The sequence below is a fragment of the Protopterus annectens genome, chromosome 2.part2 (genome assembly GCF_019279795.1).
Source record: "Protopterus annectens isolate FY-2018-M chromosome 2.part2, PAN1.0, whole genome shotgun sequence".
Lineage (NCBI taxonomy): Eukaryota > Metazoa > Chordata > Ceratodontiformes > Protopteridae > Protopterus > Protopterus annectens.
The window spans coordinates 703686883-703713274 of NC_056730.1; the positions used below are offsets into that span (position 1 = coordinate 703686883).

At 42.1% G+C, this 26392-nt stretch overlaps 1 protein-coding gene across 1 annotated transcript in view; it reads right to left on the minus strand.

Moving 5' to 3' along the window:
• Positions 1–26392, minus strand: part of PTPRA (protein tyrosine phosphatase receptor type A) — a gene marked incomplete in the record, with an annotated part of 4245980 nt that overhangs the window by 853204 nt on the left and 3366384 nt on the right. Inside the window, 1 exon segment of the mRNA XM_044064105.1 lies at positions 12074–12209. Coding sequence (XP_043920040.1) covers positions 12074–12209 — 136 coding nt within the window.

Sequence of the window (26392 nt, forward strand, 5' to 3'; positions counted from 1 at the left end):
TTGGGCATACTTTACCATACGAGTCTGGTAATTGATAGCCCTAAAAGGCCGCGGTCAATGAAGTGTAGATCTTTTTTCCCAGTCTATCACCTTACTGTCCTTATCAGATGGCAGAAGGAAAAAGGATGGGATCTGCCTAGATTGCTTGTCCGGTGCTACAGTGATGACATCTGGGTCAAATATGGGGGTTTGATGAGATACTTGTAATCATCAGGAACTTTGTAGAACCTGTCTGGTCTTTTTGGGGCTGGGGGTTGCGATTCTGGGGTCTTGGAGGCAGAAGCAAAGTCCAAGTAAGCAAGAATCACTGGTGGAATAGCAGAGGGAGAGGAGGGACTCCATCTGAAGAAGCTTAAGGTATCTTTTCTGTACCTCAGTTATTTCGGTGGAGTCTCACGAAGTATTTTTTCTTTTTGGAGATTGTTTCCCCAAAAGTAATGTCTTCTGGTGGGGAGTCTCCTTCCAAGGAGTCCTCATCTGGAGAACAGTATTCCAGAGGAGAGACCAGCTGTGAAGTATAAGTAAGAGACTCATCAGAGGAAGAAGAGTCTTCTTCCTAAGTCTGAGGAGGTGGGATGGAGCTGGCAGAGGCAGGCCTGGGACTTAGGGTAGGCAGAGCAGGAGTATGTGAGGCTGTAAGCCTCAGGGCCATAAAGCCCTGAACCAATGATTGGGAGAATGCTCGCCAGTCAGGCTAGTTTTCCACTGGGATAGACAAATGCTTGGTCATTTGTTTTCTCGAGTGAAGGAGACTTTAGAATAGTCTAAGAGGCCGAAGGCCTAGTGTCAGACTTCAGGCCTGGGGGTAAAGTACCCTCTTCAAAAACTAAAGGTAGCTGTCCAGGTGAGCCTGGTTCCCAGAGACATTGGCAGAGGCAGATGTCGTAGAAACCTCCGCAGACGAGCAGAATGGAGAAACAAGGGCGGCTTCCGATATGGTACCTGCCAAAGTCACCAGTTCTTTCAGATGTTCCTTAGCTCCTAGATCGGTAGCTGGCAGGACTTCCGAACTCGGAGGCGCAGTATCAGGCCTAGAGACTTTGGCTTTCTTTTTATGTGGTACCAAGGGCCAGGTGTTCGTTGATTCTGTACAAACAATTTAGAGGCTGTCAAGGTCTTGGGAACAAATGATTGACGGATTTTACAGGTCGTATAGTCGTGGGATGGCCCTAAGCAGAACATGCAGAAGTCGTGCATATCTTTGTGTGAAATTTGCAGAATGTACTTACATTTTCCCTTCAATGGAATGTCAAAGCTTCATAAACAATGTCTTAATATAAAAACACCATCATATTATTGTAATTTGAATGTTATTTTAGTGCTAAAAAACACTTAATATTAATGCATTCGTTCAGACTAGGGGCTCTGTCTGCTACCAAACTGATCTGCCACAATGACTCCTTGCATTCTAAAATCAAATTGGTGTTCCCTATGTAATCCACTTGTTGAACAAGATCAATGACTGAAAAGGTGAACTTTTTAAGACATTTTTTATGAAGGAAGCTTTGACATTCTAAGCTGTTCGGAAAACAAGACAGTTTTTTATTTTTATGGTATGATTTTATACCTTTAATTTAAAGTATCATGAAAGTCATGTGATGTGTGATGTAACTTATAAGAGGTGTGTTTTGAGAGGTTAACTTTTTTTCTGAAGAAGTTCATGAAGAATAAATTTGAACAAATACACTACAGAATTGTGTTTGCTCCTTCATTCCATCTACAACTTATGGTTTGAGTTTCATTTTCCAATTTGTTGTGTGCTTATAAGAATCCTTTAGTCCAACATGATAATGGGATATGGCAGCTAGATGGACTTCAAATGTAGAGAAACTTGCACCTTGGTTGAAGATACAAGCCAGAAAGTCTAATACTGAAGGAATAGAGGAAGTAAAAGGATCCACAGGAATTGTGGGATGCCCAAATGGAAAATTTCTTCCATTTACTAGCAGAGATCTTCATGGTGGAGGACTTGAGAGCGAAAAGCAATTTATGCTTCACAGAACATGAAAGCCTGGAAACTCTAGCAATCACTGGAACAGCAGAAGCCAAGCTGTGAGCTTCAGGTTTTCCAGATCGGAATGATAATCGCCCTCCAGATTGGAAATCAGATCTAGACATCAATCCAGAACCCAAGGAGGACTGACATTGTGAGACCAAAGGAGAGGAAACCAAACCTGACGAGGCCAGAAGGGGGCAATGAGGATCACGCGGCACTTTCACCTCTGCGCCTTCTGAAGGAATTTCACCATAAGAGGAAGGGGTGGGTATGTATACAGCAGATGGGGGGGGCAAGCATGAACTACAGCATCTCTGGCAGTCCCTCCTCTGGGGGGAATCAGGGCGAAAAACTCACTGCACTTGGCACTGGAAGGTGAGGCAAAGAGATTGCAGCTCAGTTGACCCCATTTCTGGAAGATCATGTCCACCACTGATTGTTTCAGAGACCACTCATGAGGAGACAAAATGGTTCTGTTGAGTTAGTCTGCTAGGATGTTGGAACTTCCAGGAATATGCAGTGCAATAAGTAGGTGGCCCGAGGAAATCACCCATTCCCACAATCTCATTGGCCTCTTGACATAGGGGGTGAGATCTGGTTCCACCCCGTTTGTTGATATGCCAGACCACTGTCATGTCTGTATCACAATCGTTCCTCATGGGAGAAATGAAGGCAGTGCCTGCAACATTAGAAGCACTGCCCTCGTCTGCAGAACACTGATGTGTAGATTGGTTTCTAACACTGACCACGTCTCTTGAACAGTCCGTCCCAGCCAATGCCCCCCCCCCGCTGAGCCGGGAGGCATCTGTGGTGACTGTGGCCACAGGAGGGAGCCACAAAAGATCGCCCTTCCATTAAATTGTGAGTGTTCAATCACCACAGTAAGGAGGACCTGCAAGTTCTGGACAGCCGAATGGGATAGGACAGGGGCTGGTCCAGGAGCGACCACTAAACTGATAGGGTCCATTGGAGAACCTGCATGTGTAGTCTTGCCAAGGGCATAATCACAATAGTTGCTGCCACAGACCCCAGAGCTTGAAGGATTTGTGCTGCTGACGGCAAAGGTGTTTCCAGAAGAACACGCACGTGTCCCTGAAGAGAATGAATCCTGTTGTTGATGAGAAAGACCTTGCACAGAGACATATTCCACAGAGCTCCGATGAACTCCAAGGAATGGAGAGGCTCCAATTTCGATTTGAGAAAATTTATTGTGATGCCCAAGGTCAAAGCTGGTCCCTGGCTTGAAGAAGCTGATGCTTGCTGGGTGCAGCTAGAAGCCAGTCATTCAGGTAGGGGAAAACCCGTATCCCCTGTAGCTTGAGATAAGCTGCGAGTACTGCCTCCACTTTGGTGAACACCCTGGGGGCTGGGTGAGGCCAAATGGGAGTACCCTGAACTGATCGGAAGTGTAGGAACCTCCTCTGACACTTGTCCATCTTTATGTGATAGTAAGCATCCTGGAGTTCCATCGAGCACATCCAGTAGTCCTGGAGTTCCACCGAGCACATCCAGTAGTCCTTCGGAATGTAGGGAAGGATAGATTGAATTGTAACCATCTGAAACATTGTCTTGGAAACAAACCTGAGTACAAAGATTCTCACAAATAGCCAAAAACTCACAACAAAGATGGGGCTCAGATGACTCGCTTGTAGCTGGAATGGCGGCAAATGTGATTTGAGGTAGTGAGGAAGAGAGGGGCAATATGGGTAGGGGAGGAGCTCAGTTTTGGCACCGTATCTTGGATATGGCTGGTTCGGCACCGATGTCGGTGCCTATACCCACAAGTTGAAGATCAAATGAAGAAAACAATGTCAGATTAGTGGTTTGGGTGCCAAGGACTTCAGAGTTTTCAAGCCAACTAACACAGGAAGTCTACAAATGCCAGGAAACTAAAACTAGAAGCCCTTGGCAACAAAAACATATAGAAAAAGTCATCTGGAAGGAGGGAATGGTTACTGCAGCACTGATCCCTCGAATGTCAACACTGTTACCGTAGATTTACTTAAACAACTGTTCTATGTTCACCATAGTAATCACTGTTGCAATAGCTTTAGCTTCATGAGTAGACTAACATGGCATACAATGACAAGGAGGAGGAAGGATAAGAGTCTAGGAGCGCCTGGAGAGTTGTCCCAGCAAAGCCTGTCCTACACATGGGGAAGATCGGGTTTGTATGGCTTTGCAAGGGTATGCAAGAGTACCAAATTGCTGTTTCTAGACTACTTTTAGATTTCAACTCTTTCCAAAATGCTACAAATGGATCCAAAGTCCTGAGAGAATAAGGCTGGATTATGCCTTGTATTGCCTTCCTGTGGTGGGTATAACAAAAGGTAACAGCATGAGACAACCATTTGACACAGGTTGTCCTTTTTTCTTTCCCCTCACAAGAAATGAACTTCAGAGTTCAACAAACATTTAGTTTTGTCAGAATAGTGTCTGTGGACATCCGTGGTATCATTTTTTTCACTTAGTTTTAGGTTCTGGATAGAAGATAAGAGACTGATGACTTGACTCCAAGTAAACTTGGATACCACTATAGGCATAAATGAAGCATTAGTTATTAAGGAAGCCTTACCTTTGTGGAAAATGAAATAAAGTTGACCCACAATAAAAGCTTAAAAATCAGATGCTCTTCTTGAAGAAGTGAGCAATCTGCAAAATGGAGCAAAAGTTAATTTTTCCAATTCCAAATTAAGATCCTAAGGAGAAGCCACCTTCAAAAACATTTTCACATCAGAATGCATTTAAAGGAGGAGATCCATGGGCAGACATGGTGAAATAACCAACAAATGAACCGTGATGGAGGAATAAGACAAGGCCAGAGGATAGTAACTCCCACAAACTGTCATGCTTACAGTGCTTTTTTCCCTTTATATACTAGCTTTTGTGCCTTGTATGTGACAGTTAGCATTTGCTGTTTTGCCTAGTACTGGATTATATGACATTTTATAACATTAGTTAACTGTGGAGCTTTTCTCCATGGGCCCATGCTGAAAGGTGGTCTATTGTAGCCCTGTTGGACTTTCATGATAAATGCATGTTAATAAATAATAGAGAACCAACCAACCAGTAGCCATAAAAGGGTTGTGGGTTCTTACACTGGCACCAAATACAGAATCATTTCCATTTACTAAAATATTATTTTCTAGGAGGAGGTTTTCTTGCCTTATTTAATACCTGCTCATGTACTCAGAAAATAGAATCATGACAACTTGCAAGCTATGATCCAGGCGGTTAGTTGCAGCTGTTTGGAGGTGGGATGCATCAAACACTCCTTATCTTGTGAGACTAGGTCCAGGCTGTCAAGAAACTTGTGGGAACTGCCCTTGGCCATTTCCAATAGAAGGAAGAACCACAGCTGCCTGAGTCAGAAGGGAGACACTACACTGATCTTTGAAGAGCCCTTCTAAATTTTTAAAATGACCCTGGATATTAGGGGAAAGGGTGGAAAAGCACACAGAAACATTCCTGTCCAAAGGCAACAGCATCCATTTTCCAGGACTTCTTGCATGGGGTCCTAGAGCAGACTTTTGCCACTAATTGTTGCGATTGATAGCAAAAAGATGTAGCTGAGATGTACCCCACAGCTGTCTCAATTCTTTTGAAGACGCTCTGATTTAGCTTCCAATCATGATGGTCTGCCCTGGTCCTGCTCAGCTTCTCTGCCACAGATGTTTGTTCTGATGTTATGCGAGTTGCCTGCAGACTGAGATTGCTGAAAAGCTATATTCCAAGTCAACATAGCTAGTTTGCAAAGAGGGTAGGATTTGGTTCATTTGCTTATGTACCACATCACTGTTATGTTGTCTGTAAACACTTATAACTGTCTTGGGGATCACAGATCACGGAGAGTGTTGAGAGCATTTGTAAGTGCCAACATGTTTTGATTTGTGTGTTTTCTGGTCAATCGTTTGTTCCACTGACCCTGCATTTTTAACCCCACAGCCACTACTGCACTGGAGATGGAAGGGGGAAAATGGGAGACCTAGATTTAGACAAAAATTGGTCTTTCCACCAAAGAATCTCCCTCTTCACATATCCCAAAGCTGGAAATCTGAAAGTACAGTTGTGTACCTACCATAAATGTAGATGTTCGAGTGTATTCACTGTTGCAGTCCATTACTCTTGGGTTATCCTGCTGGCAGGCTACCCGCAGTCGGCCTGAATTCCAAAGTCCTGGTCCGGCGTCGGTTGCTGTCACCTCTTCCCTGACGTCAGTGCGCCAGGGGTATAAAAGATGCAGCCGATGCCATTTTCTTCAGTTTTTCTTCCCCCAGATGTCAGGTGCCCCCAAAAGGGTAGGCTAAATATATTATGCAAATAAACATACATGCAGTAAAGAAACATTTCCTTCATCTACAAGCAAATACACCACATAGGTTGCATAGAATAGAGAAGTACAGATAAACCCCAGCAAAAGAAAGGGGGACGGAGGGAGGGTAACCTGGACTGCAACAGTGAATACACTCGAACATCTACATTTATGGTAGGTACACAACTGTACTATGTTCATCGTGTTTCACTGTTGCAGTCATTACTCTTGGGTTGAATCCCAAAGCTGAGGATGGGTGGCTGAACTAAATAGGATTAGGAGATGCTATGAGGCCCTGCAGCACAAACTGAACTAGGACTCCAAAAATGGTGGTTACCTTACAGACACATGGTGCAACGTTTGATTCTTACATGGGGTAAATGGATAGGCTTAAAATGGCCCACAACAGCAGTTAGCCTGGTACTAACCTACTAACCTATAAAAGCAGCAAAAGGAAACAAATGAGAAGTACTGCATCTCTCTACTTTGTACATCTTTTAGGAAGTTTTAAAAGCAAAGGAAACAGATGAAAATGTCACCAAACGCATCTAAGACAGCTTTCTAAAATTTCACCACCTGCTAACATAAAAAGCAATTCACAGGTTTTATAAATCCCTCTTGAAGATCAAATGAATCCTTTGTCTGCAAATGGGCAACACAAAGGGGTGCGGGTTCTGTGATTACTGTTTACATGCATCTGCACTCACAGAAAAGTACAGTTGTGTACACTTATCATAAATGTAGATGTTCGAGTGTATTCACTGTTGCAGTCATTACATTTGGGTAATCTGCTGGCAGGTTGCCTCAGTCGGTCTGATTAACAAAGTCTTGGGTCCTGCATTGGCTGCTATCCCCTTCTTCCATGACGTCAGGTCGTCAGGGGTATAAAACTTGCAGCCAACCATTTTCATCAGTTTTTCTTGCCCCAGATGTCAGGTGCCCCCCAAATGGGGAGCAACATATATATATATATATATATATATATATATATATATATATATATATATATATATATATATATATATATATATATCTATAATTAGAACACAAGCAATATAACTCCAATCAAAAGCAAATACACCAAAAAGGGCTGGAGAGTGGGTAACCAGGACTGCAACAGTGAATACACTCAAGCATCTACATTTATGGCAAGTGTACACAACTGTACTATGTTTTTCATGTTTCACTGTTGCAGTCACTATATTTGGGCAGATTCCCAAAGCTATGGTTGGGAGGATGGATTTATACAGAATTAGGAGCAGCTATAAGGCCCTGCAGGACAGCAGTGGCAAAGCCAGCTCTGGATTTAGGGAAGAGAGGTAAAAGGTAATTTTTGGTGAACGTATGAACTGAGCTCCAGGTAGCAGCTTCTAGAATGTCTCTGGTAGGAACTCCTCTGAGAAAGGCTGCAGAAGGAGATGCAGCCCTGGTGGAATGAGATCTGACCCCCTTGGGGATAGGTTTACATTGGTGCACATAGCAGAAACGAATACAATGGCTTAACCATTTAGAAATAGCCTGCTTTGGAATATATTTTCCCTCTGCCCCTGTAGCAAAAGCCACCAATAGTTGCTCAGATTTTCTTAGAGGCTTTGCCCTGTTTAAGTAGAATCTAAGTTGTCTGTGCACATCCAATGAATGCAGAATCTGCTCACCCTTGTTCTGTGGATTGGGAAAGAAAAAGTTGGCAGATGAATGGTCTGATTAAGAGCCACACTGGATACTACCTTAGGCATGAAAGACAGATTGGTCCTGAGAGCCAACCTGTCTGGATGGAAAATAATGAAAGGCTCCACTGCCATAAGAGCCTGTAATTCTGAAATCCGTCTAGCTAAAAGAAAAGCTGTTTTCCAGGAGAGATATTTTAAATATGCAGTAGCAGCTGGTTCAAAAGGAGGTAGAGTGAGTTTTTCCAAAACAAAACTGAGGTCCCATGCAGGAGTTGGTGCTCTCCTGGGAGGTCTTACATTTTTGGCCCCTCTGAGGTACTGCTTTAGCAGAGGATGAGAAAAGAGGGGAGGCTCTGTGTTGTAATGCACTGAAATGGCAGAGGCATGGATTTTTATAGAAGAAAAAGATAGGCCCTTATGAAGCATCTCAGTTAAATATTGCATAATCTGAGGAATATTGGGCATTGCTGTGCTTATTCCTTGTGCTTGGTGCCAGGCACAAAATCTTTTCCATTTGTCTGCATACGATTTTCTAGTACAAGGCCTTCTAGCCTCCAGAATGACATCCATCACAGGTTTGCTGAGAGATGTAACTGGTGAAATTAGTTGATTAGCCATGCTGCAAGATTCAGAGTTTGGAGCGGAGTGTGCAGAATTTGATAGTTCTGCTGAGACAGTAAGTAAAGTGACAGAGGCAGGTACCACGGATAAAGGTATGACATATTGCGTAGGAGCGGGTACCAGTGTTGACGAGGCCAGTCTGGAGCAATCAGTATCATTTTTGGGTTTTCCTGTATGACTTTTAGTAAGACCTTGGAGAGCAGAGGCAGAGGAGGAAAGGCATAGACTGATAGGTTTTTCCAGCTGAAGGACAGAGCACCCACTTTCCAAGCTTTTTTGTGATGAATTCTTGTACAGAATTTGTCCAACTGATAATTCTGGGGTGAGGCAAAAAGATCTATGTCTGGGCTCCCCCATTTGTGTGTCAATATGCTGAAGATTTGTGGATCCAGTTTCCATTCATGTGGGTCCATAAGATTTCTGCTTAGTGCGTCTGAAAGAGTATTTTGCTTTCCTGGCAGTAAATGAGATTGTAGATGTATTTGGTAAGCCAAGGCCATGTTCCACAATGCCCTGGCTAGTCTGCAAAGGGGGTAGGAGTGGGTACCCCCCTGCTTGTTTATGTACCAAATGACTGTGGTGTTGTCTGTCTATCAGTAGTTGTCCTGGATGAAGATAGTCCTTGAAGGCTGTCAGAGTTTTCTGTACGGCTAGCATTTCTTTCTGGATGATATGTAGGTATGTATTTTGAATGGGTAAGTCCAGAATTGGACGCCATGATTCGTCTTTCCTGGGTACCAGGAAAAGTCTTGAATAAAAACCTTGTCCCTTTTCCTTTTCTGGTACTGGTTGAATAGCCCCCATATTCATGAGAGACATAACTTGTTTATGGGCCTCTGCCCATTGATTTGGAGGCAGATCTGGCCATCCGTTTGGGACTGGCAATGTGTGGAAATGAAATCTGTATCCCTGGGATACTATATTTAAAACCCACCTGGCCTGGGTAATTAGTTACCAGCTTCGTGCATAAAGTGCCAGTTTTCCCCCCAAAGGGGCAGCCAAAAGATAAGTGCTTGGTGATTGCAGTGTAAAGTCATTGAGACTGTTTACCGTAGGAAGGTGCCTTGTTGCTTCCAGATTTAGAGGTGGAGGCACCCCATTGTTTTGTTCTATAAGTTCCTTGTGACTGAAACCTGGAGCCTTTGGAATGTCTGGGTTTGACCTGAGCAGCTCTGGTGGGTACTGGAAAGGACCAGTTTTTAGTAGGCCAGTGCCTACTGAACCCGGGCGACTGCACTTGTAGGAAATCCTTTACAGTTTGTATAGATTTAGCTTTAGCTTCCATCTTTTTCAAAACTTCTTCTGCCTTATTACCAAATAGACTGTCCTGTTGTAAAGGAGCATCCAACAATTTTGCTTTAACATGATCAGGCAGATTTTGCTCCTTGAGCCAAGCATGCCTTCTTATCACAGATCCAGTTACAGTGGGCCCTGCAAGAGGCCTCAAAGGAATCAAAACCACATTGCAAAGTATGCTTTCCAACTTGTTCAGCTGAATGCAATAAATCCTGCAACTCTATTTTCCACACAGTCAGAAATCAACATAATTTTCTGTTTAAGTAAGCCCATGACAGGCTGCTGATATTTATGCATATGAAATTGACAATTTAAAGCCCTGATTGCTAAGGCTGCAGACGTGTGAACCTTCTTACCCCATCTATCCAGCGCCCTGGAGTCTCTATCAGATGGGGTAAGATTTTTAGCAGTAGAAGCCTTAATGCCCTTGGGACCCTGATAAATGGTTTTAGGGTCAGCAGTAGGGTTTTTAAAAAGGAATTTGTGGGAGTCAGAAACCCTGTAACATCTGTCTGGCTTACTAGGAGCCAGAGGCAGGGAATCAGGAGCCATGCTGGATTCTGAGAAAAATCATCAATAATGTCTAGAACAGGAGGGTATAGCCAAAGGCCTATGCTGAGGAAGAAGAAGGAACTCCCTAAGCATCTTTTTAGATTCTGAGAAATCTTGACTCTCCCAGTGAAAGTGTTCCCTTAGGGTATGCAAAGTTTCTCCAAAAGAAAAATCCTCAGGAGGAGAAACAGAAGGGATGGAATCTTCTGCATCAGAGTCCTCATAAGGTGGAATAGATAATTCCTGATAAGTGGAATCAGAAGAAATAGAAACCTGATCTGAAGATTCATAGTCAGTGCCTTGCCTAGGCCTCTTAGCAGGAGGGGGATGGGTACTCCTGATCAAGGTAATGAAATCCTCAGTCATTTTGATCATTTGTTTTTTAGGCATAGGGGGCCTGTGCACGTGGCCCAAGTGTCATTTTTTTAGACATAGATGCTGATTTTGGCCTTAGTTTTGAAGATGGTGTTGATTTAATATACAAAACTTTAGGCCTGAAAACACCCTCAGAAGCCGGTGCCTGCTCAGCGGCTCCGGACCCATCTAAGGTAGAGACATCCACAGGTTCAATACTTAAAGTGTCTCGCGGCATACCGGACTCTGAATGGGTCTCAGTAGAGGCCTGCGAATCAAAAGTAGCGGGCATCAGGGGCTGCGAAAACGCCTCACTGAGTACCAGCGAACTGGTGACTGGCTTAGGAGAAGCTTCGTCGTTGGATTTGGACCTCGACGGTCTGTCTCTGTCTTTTTCTTTGCATTTTTTAGGTATTCCGGTAGTCGGATTGCTAACCAATGACATTTCTAGATAGTTAAATCTTGAGCCAAAATATTTTGATGCAAAAATATACCGATGCTTAATAGTGCATTGATTAAATTTAGCACAAAACCGACAGCAAGGCACGTTGTGGTCAGGGCCTAGGCAAGGAATACAGTACAAATGAAAATCCTTATGAGGTATTTGCTTCCCACAAGTAATACAATTATTAACTTTTACTGACATCGGTCAGGAGCAAGAAAAAGTTTCCAGCGGGTGCAGCTTTAGGTTGAAGACTTCTGTTCTGAAACTCGATAACGAAAATTTCAGGAGTCGGCTGACCGGCACTTGCGAACTGCTTCTGCTTCGGGCACTGTGCGGCAAGAAAGACTGATGAAAATGGCGTTGGCTGCATGTTTTATACCCCTGATGTCATGGAAGAAGGGACAGCAACCGACGCAGGACCCAAGACTTTGTTAATCAAGCCGACTTAATGACTGCAACAGTGAAACACGAAGAACATCTTGAGCAAGCTCCATTTTATGGCCAAACGTCTTCTCCAGGAAAGTCATACATTACAATATGAGCCATAGAACTATGTCAATATTAAGTGACTGAACACGAGCATTAAAACTATACATAGTACATACTACATTTGATTGCTTAGTCGGGTGGTATAGTTGACAGTGCGAGACTGACTCAGCCATGTGTTTTAGAGTAAAGCAAAACTCAACCATTTGGAGTAAATGCTAATGCTTCTGAATTAACAGCATCTAAGCAAGAAATACCATGTTCAGTAAACTGAGGGTATATTTAATTATACAAGATGTAATAAAAACAAGATATGGCAAATTGTGTTATTTGATGCTTACATCTGTTTGTACCATCTGACATCGCTGAGCTCGTATTCGTGTAACAAATCCATACACATCAACCTTTCTTTCTGCATTCATCATGTCCAGCATGGCATCTATAACTACAAAGGTGCCCGTTCGTCCAACACCAGCACTACAGAGGAGAGAAAAAATTAAATTTTACAACCTTATTATAAAATGGGAAAAAAATGTCATGCTTAGAAATACTTGTGAACTTCACACTTTTACTAATATAAGAAATATGACTAGAATACACTGGATATTGGATATGGGGGTGAGATTGGCAAAATTAAGGTCCTCACTTCACAGACACAAGGTAGAGGGTTTGATTCTGGCTTTGGGTTATTAGTTGTGCTTAAAGCCCCCCCCCCCCAGGGCAGTTAGCCTAGTATTCAACTATGAACAGGATTGTCTTTGATACAAGCTGTTAAGTAAAGAAATTCACATTTCAGAGCACAACTAAAAGATAATTCATACTGGAGGATTTAGTTCTCTTGGGTCTAATTAAAGTTGGAAACTAAGGCCAAGAAGCACAGTTTTCACATATAAATACAGTCTGAAATAATATAAGTCTTGAATAAAAGCAAATATCAGTGATCATCAAAGCTTCAGGCTGGCATATGAGTTTTACCTAGAATATAAGGTTCAAACATGTTCTTTCATATTAAGGCCTAATGAAGTATGGCAAGACGTCATTAAATTCAATGTTTCAATGAAGTACAGCTGCATAGGAAATTACCATACCTGATGACATTAAAATATGTTTATTGGTACATTAATGTTAACTGGGACATCAGCACACTGAAGGTTCAACAACCAACCCAACTTCAACTTGGCATCATTTCCCTTCAGACCACCAAAAGGCTCCCCCCATTAGTATAACAAGGATGTCCACCCATGCCATATTTAATTCTTTTTTGTCCAGGATCTTCTCCTCCAAAAGAGAGGTCTGGGGTCTGATTGCTGACTGGCTTGGAGATAAGGATCCTCAAGGTTAAGCTTAACCAGAAGATCTGCAGGCTGCTTCTTCAGGACACAGGTCAACATTGAGAAAGGAAGCAAGATGTCTGGGTCAGGGTATGAAAGGTAGGGGGAAGGACTGTACCCTCTGGATCAGGGTATGAAATGTAGGGGGAAGGACTGACCAGGGTACACACATCCCACACCATGGATGCTCACAGAAAAACAAACTCAACGGAAATGGTCCTGCAATAGCAAATGTAATCATCTATAACCATGGTAAGTGTATTATATTCATCATGTGCTTTGCTTTTGCATAATGACACATGGGAAGATTCCCAGACTGTATACCAGGAGCTGGCTGGCCCTGAGTGGGTATGGTCTACAGCAAGACCTGTAGGATGAATGTGGAAAACTCCTGTCAGTGTTATAAAGGAGAAATTCAGGTTATAGCACTTGCAGAAGGTGTGCATAGATGACCATGTAGCTGCTCCCAGAACTGCCTGAATTCTGCGTCTCACCTCCACACACAAGAAACGCAGTGGTATCTTCTGTGACATCAGCTGAACGGGCTCTAATCTACCATAGTAAAAGTTTGCCATGAAGGTACAACAGAAGCAAATAATGCACAGTAACCACTTTGACAATTTGTTTAAAAACAAGCTTCCTCTTCCATTTGCAAATCAAGTGAACCCCTAAGTAACATCTCAACTTGAACTGTGAAACCCTCTTCCCCTTATTTTGGGAAGATGGACAGCCTGACTCAAAATAGAGTTCTGTTGCTACTTTTGGCATGAAGGTAGTGTTAAGCATGTATGATGGCACTGTCTTTATGAAGAATAGTAATGGCTCTTTTAATATTCAAGCTTGCAAATCTGAAATTTGTCTGACAGAGGTTACTGCCTCTGATAAACTGGATTTCTATGTCAAACATTTTAGTGAAATAAAAGCAGCTCAAAAGTAGAAAGCATAACATCTTCTAAGCACAGATGAGGTCTTACGGCAGAGCTCTCTTTTTTGGGTGCTCTCAAATGCAGGACAACCCATAATGAATTGTCTCACTGGCAACAAGAGGTAGACAGGTGGTCCCAGGATAGACAGGCTAAAACACCTAAACTATGTACCACTACTGAGGCATAAGATAACCTTATATGCAAAGGTATGACAGGAATGCAAGCATCATGAAAACAAATACATCAGCCAGGTCCCAACCTCTCTTTTGGCACAAAAAAAAATCTTTTCAACTTCACTATGTAAGGCTTCCAAGTACTGGGCTTCCTAGCCTCCTTCAGTAAGTGAAGCACATTCTCTGGAAGGCATGTAGCTGGCAGGGTATGAGTGGTAAATTATCCATGCCACCAGCCGTACAGTCTTCAAATTAGGGTGTATAAAAGACCCCTGGTTCTATGCCAACAATTACATATGCTGTGGAAACAAAACAGGTTCTGTCCTTACTCAGCTTAACAACAAGGAGAACCAATGCTGCCTATGCAAAAAGAGGGATAGGAATAGCATTTCCAACTTGCCTCCCTTCATCTTTTGCATCAGACTGATAATTACTGGTATTTGAGGAAAAGTGAAGGGGGGACTGGACCTGCCTGGCTTACACAAAAATCATCTGTTACCTAGACTTTTGTTGCTGGTTCCCTTGTAGAAAGCTTCTTGAACGATCTGCTAACTGGAAAAGCAAAACGTCTATATCTGGCACACCCCACCTGTGAACTACATAAAGGAAAATGTTATTGTTCATTATCCATTTCTGTGGGTCTGACTTTGTCGTTCTTAACTGACAAGGCAGCGAGCACTTATGAGAAGTGACACATGATACTCTTAGGGTCATCCCTAATTCCTGGGGACCAGATATACCACACCTGAATAACAGGTAGACGTACCACTACTACCATAAAGTACAGTTGTGTAAACTTACCATAAATGTAGATGTTCGAGTGTATTCACTGTTGCAGTCATCACCTGGGGGTTATCTCTGTTGTGGTAGCCCTCGGCCATCCCGAATACCAGAGTCAATGTTTTTGTGTGCTGGCTGCTGTCGCCTGTAGTCTGACATCAGGTCATCAGTACTATAAAGCAAGGCAGCTGATGTCATTACATCAGTTTTTCCTGCCCTAACCCATCAGAAGCACAAAAGAAAAGACAGAAGTGGTCCTGGTGGCTAACTGCCACCTTCAGAAGCATGTTTCCCCCTAAGGGAAGATGTGAAAAGGGGGATGGATGGAGGGAAACCAAGACCGCAACAGCGAATTCACTCAAACATCTACATTTATGGTAAGTGTACGCAACTGTACTATGTTCATCGTGTTTCACTGTTGCAGTCATCACCTGCGGGAGGATTCCCAAAGCTGAGGTAAGGGGTGGAAGGATAAGTAGAGTCCAAGGAATGGGTCAAGGGGCCCTGCAGAATTGCAGAGGTAAACCCTGCCCTAGACTTAGAAAAGAGAGGTAGGTAGTAATGCTTTGTAAAGTTATCGACAGAGTTCCAGGTGGCCACTTCCAATATTGTCCCTGGTAGGTACTTCTCTGAGGGGGTCTGTCATATGAGCGAATAGCACAAATTGCGAACACTCATATCGAATGTACCGGATCTCGAAGTGCTTTTTCTGAGATTGTGGTAGAATGAGGAATGGGATATTTGCCCTTTCCTCACTGTAGTGCGATCTCAGAGTTGGAATATATATTTAGCGGGGGTGTGTGTGTGGGGGGGCCGCAGCCCCCCACAATAGGAAGTTCGAGGTCCAGTACGTTCACTATTATGAGCATTCGCAAATTGTGTGATTCGCATATGATATAGACCCCCCTCTGAGGAAGGCAGTGGAAGTGGAGGTTGCCCTAGTGGAGTGGGTACGGATCAACTTAGGGATGGGTTCCCCATGTAGTCTGTAGCAAAAATGGATACAGTGTGAAATCCATTTGGAAATGGTTTGTTTGGAGATGGGCTTCCCCTGTGCCCCTGTGGCAAAGCTTACAAGAAGCTGGTCAGTTTTTCTGAATGGCTTAGTGTGGTCCAGATAGTGCCTGAGTTGTCTGTGCATGTCTAGTGAGTGTAGAATTATTTCCCCCTTGTTTTGTGGGTTGGGAAAGAAGGTGGGAAGGTGTATGGCCTGGTTAAGGGTCACATCAGATACCACCTTAGGCATAAAGGAAGGATTAGACCACAAGGGAGAGACTGTCTGCATGGAAAATTATGAAGGGCTCGACAGCCATGAGAGCTTGAAGTTGAGACCCTTCTGGCTGAGGTGATAGCTAGTAGGAAGGCAGTCTTCCAGGAGAGGTATTTCAATTCTGTTGAAGCAGGAGGTGCGAAAGGAGGTATGGTTAGATTCTCTAACACATAATTCAGGTCTTAGTGTGGAGTAGGAGGTCTTCTGGGAGGCCTGATATTAGAAGCCCCTTTGAAGAACTGCTTAATCAAAGGGTGAGAGAAGAGGGGTAGGTCTGAATCATAATGGGCAGAGATAGCAGAGGCATGGATTTTAATAGAGAAGGAGGACAGCCCACTATTGAGCAACTCTGCTAAGTAAGCCAGGATGAGAGGGATGGAAGGTTAGGAGGTACTGCCCCCCCTTCTGATTGCTTCCAGGAGCAGAATCTTTTCCATTTTCCTGCAAGACTGTCTTGTGCTGGGCCTTCTGACCTCTGTGATGATGTCCAGGACCGGTTTGCTTAACAGTGACTTTTTGTTAGTTTCTAGTGTATGAGCCATGCTGAAAGTTTGAGAGTCTATAGGTCTGGGTGCAGTACCTTCCCCCTCTCCTGGCTCAAGAGGTCTGACCTTAAGGGAAGCAGCTTTGGGGGCTGTAAGGTCAGACTGCTTAGTAAGGGGTAACAATGCTGTCTGGGTCAATCTGGAGCGATGAGGATGGCCTTTGATCTCTCCTCTCTTATTTTGATCAGAACCTTGGGAATAAGGGGCAGAGGAGGGTATGCGTACACAAAGAGGGAGCTCCAGGGGAAGATCAAGGCATCCACCTTCCATGCTAGGAGGTGATACTCCCTGGTACAAAACTTGTGCAGCTGGTGGTTGAGGTGCGAGGCAAAGAGGTCCACCTCTAGGGTCCCCCACTCCTTGGTGATTTGCAGAAAGATTTCTCTGTGGAGCTGCCATTCGTGGGGGTCCAGTGTGTTGTTGATCCCTGGTAAGTATTGGGCAATTAGGTGTAGCCCATGGAGTTGGTTGTAAGCCACAGACTCATGGCTAACCTGCACAGAGGGTAAGATTGGGTGCCCCCCTGCTTGTTGATGTACCACATTACTGTGGTGGTGTCTGCTTTTATAAGGAGGACCCCTGGGCTGAGATGGGGCTGGAAGGAAGTAAGAGCATTTTCCACTGCCATCATTTCTTTCTGGTTGATATGCAAGTAAAGTTGCTGGGCATTCCAACCACCCTGGGTACACCTGACTGCTAGGTGAGCGCCCCAAGCTATGTCTGAGGCATCGGTGGTGATGGTCTGGCTGGAAGGGCGGAGGATGAAGGGAAGACCCTTGTTCATGGCAAAGGCCTCTGCCCACCAGAGAAATCTGTCCCTTATTCAAGGGATCAGTGGGAGAGTGGTCTCTAGGGACTGAGACTGCTGACACCAAAGGTTCTGTAAGTACCACTGAAGCTTTCTCATGAGAAGCCTGGCAAGAAGGATGAGGAGGATGCAAGATGCCATGTATCCCAGGGCTTGCAAGAACTTCCTCGCAGTGAGGTGACTTCTGGAAGCCAGATGGGTGAAGTAGAAAGGCAGGAAGCTCTGCTTTTCTGGGACTAGGAAGGCCATTAGGGCTGCTGTGTCTAGCACATCTCCCAGATAAAACAATTTTCCTGGTGGGGTTTTGCTTTGATTTTTTCTCGTTGATGGTGAACCCTAGGGAAGTTAGGAGTTTTTTGACAAAGAGAAGATCCTGGAGCAACTTTTCGTTGCTGTTTGCCTGAATGAGGCAGTTGTCCAGGTAAGGGTAAATCTGTATATTAAGACCAGCAAACCAGGAAATACGACACAAACTGTCCAAATACACCAAAGGAAACGGTGGATGCAGGCTCACGATAATTTCACCACTTCTGAATGGATAAATGAATGAAAACGTGGTACAAACTCCAAGAAGAAGAAAAACTTTAATAACATAATATAAACAAGCGTATATAAAACATTAGTTTTATCTTTCAAAGGCTTTAAGTCTAAGCAAGGAACTAATGGATAAGTGTTCGTTTAAGCCTGGCCAATTACCTGCATCTAGGTAAAGCTGCCAAAAAAGCTCACGCTTTTCCAGTAACAAAGACCAAGCTCCCCCTCATGGATCTATTCTTACGTTATCAATAATAAATTTAAATGAATGGCTAATATTTTCCATAATGTGTTTACTCAAGGCATTTGTTTCTTTTTTCTTTCTAATATATAAATGCTCGTAAATACGATTTTTTAATCTATCAGTTTTACCTAATATATAGTAACAGGGGCATTCCATGCAAAGTACACAGTAAATAATTCTTTCTGACATGCAAATAAATCTACTATGAATGTTGACCTCTTTCTTGTTGATAAAAATCATATTCCCCTCAATAATATATTTACAAAAATTACACCTCCCACACTTGCTCATATAGTCTTCCCTACCCTTACAATCAAAGGTGCTAGATTCAAAGATGCTTTTAAGATTTTTTTCCTTTTCTAAATACAAACAGACTTCTCTCCAACAAATGGTTTAATGTTCTTGTTCTGGCATAAAATTGCTGAATTCTTTGACAAGATGTCCCTTACTGTATTACTGTCTGCCCTATAGGTAGTTATGAAGGAACAAGTATAGTTCCTTGAGGTGGTAGGGTCACTGGTAGTATTCAAATTATTAGAAAGAGGTCTCATTAGTGCAAGTTTCACCCAGCATCAGCAAGGGTCTAAAGTGACACCTTCTTTTCATTTTCTTTTTCCAATTTCTTTTAACAATGATATTATGTTGGAGGTTATCAACAAAAGGGAAAGGGGTCAGACCAAAAGCCTTTACAATCCCGGACTACACAACTCGATATAAATGTTCATGAAAGTATGTGAGAGGGATTTCGGAAAGTTAGGTTATTCCAATTCGTGTAACAAATGGCATAATATTTCTATACCTGAAAGAAAAGCACTATCTGATTTAACTCACGACAAAAGCTTACGTATAATGCGTGCTGATAAGGGGACAGGTATAGTGTTAATGGAACAAAATCTGTACATAGATAAGACAGAAAACACACTGGAAGATAAAGTGTTTTACCAGCTAGCTGATGTTAATACAGTCAATAAGTATTTTAATGCTATTGATAAATCTCTCAAACAGTTAGAGGCTAATAATGCTACTTCTATGGATGAATAGTTATTTATGTCTGTTACGTCACCAGGCTTGGGTGAGACTTTATGGAATTCACAAAATAGATTAAGATCAAAGTAACTCTCCATTCAACACATCTCTAATAAGAGGACAAAAACGGAAAAAATAGCAGAATATCTAGATGCAGTGTTCAACCCTCTTGTACAGTCACAGCTTTTTATCTAAGAGATTCTTGGGCCTTCTTGGATGAGTTAAATAAGAAGAAAGAAGTGTTATCTAATTGTATTTTTGTCACTATGGATGTGGAATCACTGTATACAAACATTCCCCATAAAAAAGGTTTAATGTATTTGAAGTAATTTCTTAATACACCAGCTTTTCTACCGTTAAAGTTAATACTTTGTGCACACTTATGGAGATTGTACTTAACAACTTTTTGTTTTTTAATGAAAAAAATCTATAAGCAAATAAGGGGAGTGGCAATGGGATCCAAGGTAGCTACTGCATTTGCTAACCTTGTCCTCAGTACTTGAGAACCGGAACACTTATCAACTTTGAACAGTTTCAAACATGCTATTGTGTATAAACAATACACAGACATTATTTTTTGCATGGGAGGGTGATGAAAAGAGCATTCATATTTGACATGAGAAAAAGCATGGATTTTCTTAAATTAGTAATACCTAGTCGAGGTCACTCTATCACTTTCCTAGACACCAAAATAGATCAACTTTCTACAGGTGAATTAAAATCAACAGTTTACAGAAAAGAAATATATAAGAATATCTATTTGGATTTTACAAGTCAACATCCATTTTTTTATGAAGAAAAACTTAATAAAGGGAAAATTTATCCGCATTTCTAGGATTACCAGTCATGATAATGATTTTGAAACACAAGCTACACTATTGAAACATATGTTTTACATGAGACACTATCCTCACACTCTTGTTAATAACTTATTTAATGAGGTAGCAATTAAAAGATGCACCAAACATTTACCTATTTTAAGATTTGGCTTTAAACCTTCGGTTAAGACCCCTTCTGACACTGACAGAACTCAAGTTTTCCATTACCCATATCTAGGGATATGGCACAAATTAGACAGATTTTACAGTATAACTGGAATATATTGACAAACACAGCAGATTGGATCTTCTCTTCGTACCTCACCCTCATTTACTTTTAAAAGATCCAGAAACATAAGGGCTTGCTTTGAAAACAGGGATAAACCATTTCTTTTACAAACACCTAACTGATTCTACAGCTCCAGGAATGTTATGTTGTCAAAAATGTGTTGTGTGCCCCTACATCTATTTATGCTCTGTTTAGAAGTTCCCACAGTGCAACTATACTGTCACTTTTTCTAGACAGTTTGTCACTCATCTTCTGTTGTATATGCTGGTATTTGTTCTTCGTGCAGCAGCTTTTATGTAGGGAAAACCTCTAGAAGACTGTCAGAATTAAAGAGCATTTGGGGGCTATTAGGTCTAGGTACATGAACAATGCTATTGCTAAACATAGTATGACATGTGCTAATTTTGTTAAGTTTCAGTTTTTGGTGTTGGAACAGGTTGATGTTTTCTTTGGTAATACAGATACCAACTTGGAACTTAAGTGGCAGCTACTGTAGAACTCTGAACTTCCCCTAGTTTAAATGAAAATATAAACATAAAATGTGCTCTGAGATGGTTTAACTGCTTAATTTGTAAATATTCAGCTTTACAAGTGTTCTTTTGTTTAGTTTGAATGTAAACTGCTAATACGATTCTAATGTGCTCTCACACAGTATGCATCTTAGTTTTTATCATACTGCCAATTCAAATGTATTGCATTCTGAAGAAGATCTACCAGCTATAAAGAACAAAAGCTTAATTTTCTGTTCTTAGTCTGCGTATTTTTATTTATTTAAATATTTAAAAGTTTATCTGTTGCAGCCCCTCTTTTTCATTTTATTTTTTATACTTAGAAATTCACTCATATTATAAAGGTCACTTGTATTTTTCTGTTCTCTCCCAAGCTATCTCCCACTCTCATTGAATATTTACCTCACTGGCCTGCTTTGACTTGTGCATTGCTTTATTACCTTTCTCCCCCCACACTCTCCAACCTAGACTTACCTCTGCTGTTCCTGTACTTCCTCTAAAAACCAACGTTTCTGCCAGCCACCTTCTCTCCAGCTCACTCTGCTCCTATCCCTCCTTACCAGCATTACCTCCCCTTCCTGTTATCACCCCGCCCTACCCCCCTTTCTTCCTTCCCTTCCTGCCCCTAGTTTATATAGTGACGCTGCGACCCGTGGCGCCATTTTTAAATATTCCCTGTGACCCACGCTGATCAGTCTTGCCGTAGGATGCTGGCTTCGCCCAGTAAGTGCTGCACAAAATTCAGGCTTGCTGCCATATGTACAATTGCTTGCAAGCTTTGATTAGATTCTGATACATACTGTTTCTAGTATGTTTGCTGTATACCTATGAAATGTTGTGCGGGTGGGCTACAGAGCGTTTTTTTTTAAATGTTCTGAATGTACATCAATACCAAGCCCTTGAAAAAAAAACAAAACTGTGTTTGTTGTTCCATAGGACTATAGTGCAGTCCGAAAGTGCTACTGCTGCAGACCACTGCATCCTCAGTGTTTAAGGACATACCTCGGCTGCCAATTTAACTAATGTACTTACTTTAATGAGCCGTAGGGTATATATGCGACAGAATAACCCACCCAGAAAGTCTGATGCATGTCTTCACATGTATTAACTGCATTGTACTGTTATAAGGACATTTTCCTGCTTTATCTGGGAGGGAATTCAATGGGAAATGTAGTGCGCTAACGATATTGTTTTCAGTCAATGCACATGATTTTATGTGATCCTACCGTGTTCTACTGTTAGTTAACCACATTAATAGGATCGGTTTGCTGAGACACGCTCACAGAGCCTGTTAATTTGCTTAAATGTATTGAAGCCATTTTCAACTGAAATCGTTACTTGTTTGTATGCTCCTAATCACATTATTCAGAGCTTTGAGTGTTACCTGCTTCATTTAAGGATTACAAGTTATACATGAACAGTATTTCCCTGTAAAAATCTTGTTATAACCCATGTAAAAAGCCTGCATATTTTCCACAATTTAACAACAGCTAGGGCTGCTTTTCGTTCATTTTAATAAGTAACCTACGTAACTACTGTTCGTTGGAATAGCTGCATGCATTTGTCTTACTTTAACAACTGCTACAAACGTTTTTTTAGCTCTGTTATCTGTACTCTTAGCTGGAACAGTAGGTCTGATATACTGCTCTACATTTGGTGTTTTGTTAAGTCTCTGCTGCCTCTTTTTCCCCTCTTTCTCCACACTCCCTGTTCTCACTCTACTAAAGCACTCTATTCCCTCCTCCACTGCTTAACTAATGCTTGTGTTGTTCTGCTCTTCTCCCTACAGCTGTTCTTGCTGCATTCAACCCTATCCACAACAGTCTAAGATACCTCCCCTTTAAGGAAATCTAAAACGGGACACTGCTAACGCCCTCTGAGGAGCTTCGAAAAGATAGCCCCCCTCAAGATATATTTTAAAGTGTATGTACTACTATTATTAAACATAACTGCTACATGTGTTCACTACTGTAGTGTCTGTGCTTTTCCCGCGCTTGCTAAGGAGCCTACAGTGGTTTTTGTTATTTTACTTGTCCATTAACTCCCTTACCCACTAAGCTACATTTCATATATTTTACCACTAGGTGGCACTGCTTATCCACTTATATTAAAAGATCACTTGTATAATTTTTCTGTTCTCTCCCAAGCTATCTCCCACTCTCATTGCACATTTATCCCACAGGCCTGCTTTGACTTGTGCATTGCTTTATTACCTTTCTACCCCCACACTCTCCAGCCTATACTTACCTATGCTGTTCCTGTACTTCCTCTAACATCCTATATTTCTGCTACAGCTGGCTGATTGGTTTCTACCAGCCACCTTCTCTCCTGCTCTTCCCGCTCCGTTCGCCTTATGGGCTAGCTCCGCTCCCCTACCCTGCCCCCAATTCCCACCCACTCCCACTACTCCTACATTTATTTCAACAACAAAACCCTCACCCTCTCAACCAATCATCTCCATTCGTCAGCCCCTCCCTTGTCTACCTCCTACCAATCACAACCACTCCTCCCTGCCCATCAAAGTCCCTATTAACCTCTTTTTCTACTCCATCTATACACATATCCTCTACCATGCCTTGTCTTCTACCTCAAACCATACTTACCCCAACTATCTGCATTCTACTCTTACTTCCTTTATATCACGCTACCTCCTACTCATACAGCCAACTTAACCCCTCCTTCCTATCTTACCCCCCCTCCACTCCCAACCTCCTTCCTCATCCCACTAAAACAATTTGTGACTCTCAAATCCTCCCTCCTGAATTCCAATCCCTCAGACATGACCGTTTAAACAGAAAAGGTAGTGGGGTAGCCTTAATCTACTCTAACCTGCTATCCATCACTCCCTACCCCAATCCTATCCCACCATTCAACAATGCAGCACTATTAATAGGACTCCTAAAAATAAATAACCACAAAAGCATTTGCATCACTGCCCTCTACATCCCCCCTGGTAATAACACCACTACTCAGGGAAATTCTCCTCTGGACCTCTACCAATATTACGCTAGATACCTTTATACTTGGAAATGTAAATACCGATTGGAATAAAATCAAAAACCCTAATCCCACCATATCCATCAATCTATTTAACTACACCCAACTAACTCCATTACCAGGCCCAACAAAATAACCCCCCCAGGTACCACACACTAGACTGGATCCTAGTATCCCATCCTAATAAAGTCAAACACTGGCATTAAACCTGACCCTATAGGAGACCACCTCTTAGCTTTCATCCACTGAGCTACCCACTCTTCTTCTCACCTACACCAGTATATTCAAACACGTAACCTCACAAACTTTAACCCCACTACTTTCTCTGCCTCCCTAAAACAAACTGGAACCCCCTAAAAACTCTTCCACTAGACAATGCCATAGAATTTTTCAACTCAACCTTCTTAAACATCCTAAAATCCCTAGCTCCATCAAGAACAAGAGTAAAAAACAAGACGACCACCATGGCTAACCAAAGATACCAAAAATCTTATGCTACAAAGAGGTAAAACCTGGAAAACATACCATCAAAACAAGCAGCCTGAAGCCTTTCTTAAATATAAACAACTCCGTAACCTCGCTAAAAAACAAATCATCAGAAACAAAAAGTCTTACTATATCAAACTCCAGTCTAACCAATCAAAAAAAACCCAAACAGTTCTGGAATTCCATTAATTCCCTTCTCAACCCAGGTACTAAAAACAACCCCTGCCCTGACACCAGCAAATCTGATCCTGAAATAGCCTCTCTATTCAACTCCTTCTTCACCAACTCCATAGCAAAACTGACCAAGACCTTCCCTAAGAATAACCTTTCCCCTTAACCCCTACACATTCTACTCCAATATTTGAGCTTAAACCCATCTCAACCTCCCACATAAAAAATTACTCTCTAAATTAAAACCATGCTCCAATGCCCCTGACAATACCCCATTCTCCTTCCTAAAAATAGCCACAGATGGTATCGGTCTCCCAATTACCACCTTGATCAACAGATGCGTGCTGAAATTTATGTGTCGAAATTATGGTGTGCTGCCTTTATTCTACCTCTCCATAAAGTAGGCAAAATCAATAGCATCTCAAACTTCCGCCCCACAGCTATCCTTTCCCCAACCTCAAAACGTCTGTAAAAATGCATCCACCTTCTGCTTATGCCATTCTTAGCCAGTCACCAACTAATCACTCCAACCCAACACGGCTTCTGACCTGGCCATAGTACTATCACTCTCCTTCTTAGACACTATAAATCTTGCCAGTGACTATGGAAAAATACTATAACCAATTCTGCTAGATCTGTCCAAGGCATTCAATACCATCTCCCATAACTCTCTCTTAAACCATCTTTCTAACCTTAATATGTCCCAGAATACCTTAACCTGGTTCTCCAGCTACACCTCTGACAGGTCTCAAGCTGTAAAATGGGGGTAAAGCACCTCAACCTTCCTTCATACTCCACACTGTGGTACCCCAGGGATCCATACTCAGTCCAATAATGTTCAACATCTTTATTAATGATTTTCACAAAGCCACACCCAACACCATAATTGTACAATATGCAGATGATTCTACTTCAGTAAGCTGCACCTCTAACCTCTCATAGCTTCAAACAGTGACCCAAACTGCTTCCTCCACCACTGAAAATTGGATGCTCCAAAACCACCTCTCACTAAATGCCAACAAATCAAAAATACTTTTATTCTCTCCCTCAAAAGTTTCCCCTCTTGATAAAAATTAATTCCAAATTATTAGTCAAAACAACTCGACTATACAGGTTGTTCCCTTTGCCAAACTACTTGGAGTTACTAGTGAACAATACCTAAAATTCGATACTCACATCTAGCAAAAAGTTAAGAAAACCCATATAAAACTTGGTATGCTATACAGAAACATCCACTTTCTCTCCCCTTCCACAAGACAAACGCTCGCCACTACCTAGCTACTCCCCTCACTAATCTATAGCGCTCCTCTACTAACAAAATTATCTGCCTCTCTCTCCTCCAAATTGGAAGTCTGTTATAATAAGATTTCTAAATTTGCAACCAAAGCCAAATTCTCCACATTGTACTGCCCTTAATTTGTTAAACTGGCTTGAACTCTGCAACCATCTGGACTATCCCCAAATACTACAGCCTACACACTAACTTTTCAACCTGAATGCCCTGCACTAAACATCATTCAACCTTACACCTCTCAGAGAACTCTCAGACCTACTCAGCAAAACCTAATCACTGTCGGCAAACCCAATCTTCCTGCTGGTCACCTTCTGCTATCCTTTTCCTTAGCTAAAAAAAATGGAATTCTCTTCCTCTCTCACTAAGGACTTGTGAAAACTTTGAAACTCAGCAACATTCGACCTTTCCACTAACTGGAAATGCAAATACTCTCTTCCCCGCAGCCTAATAATCAACCCA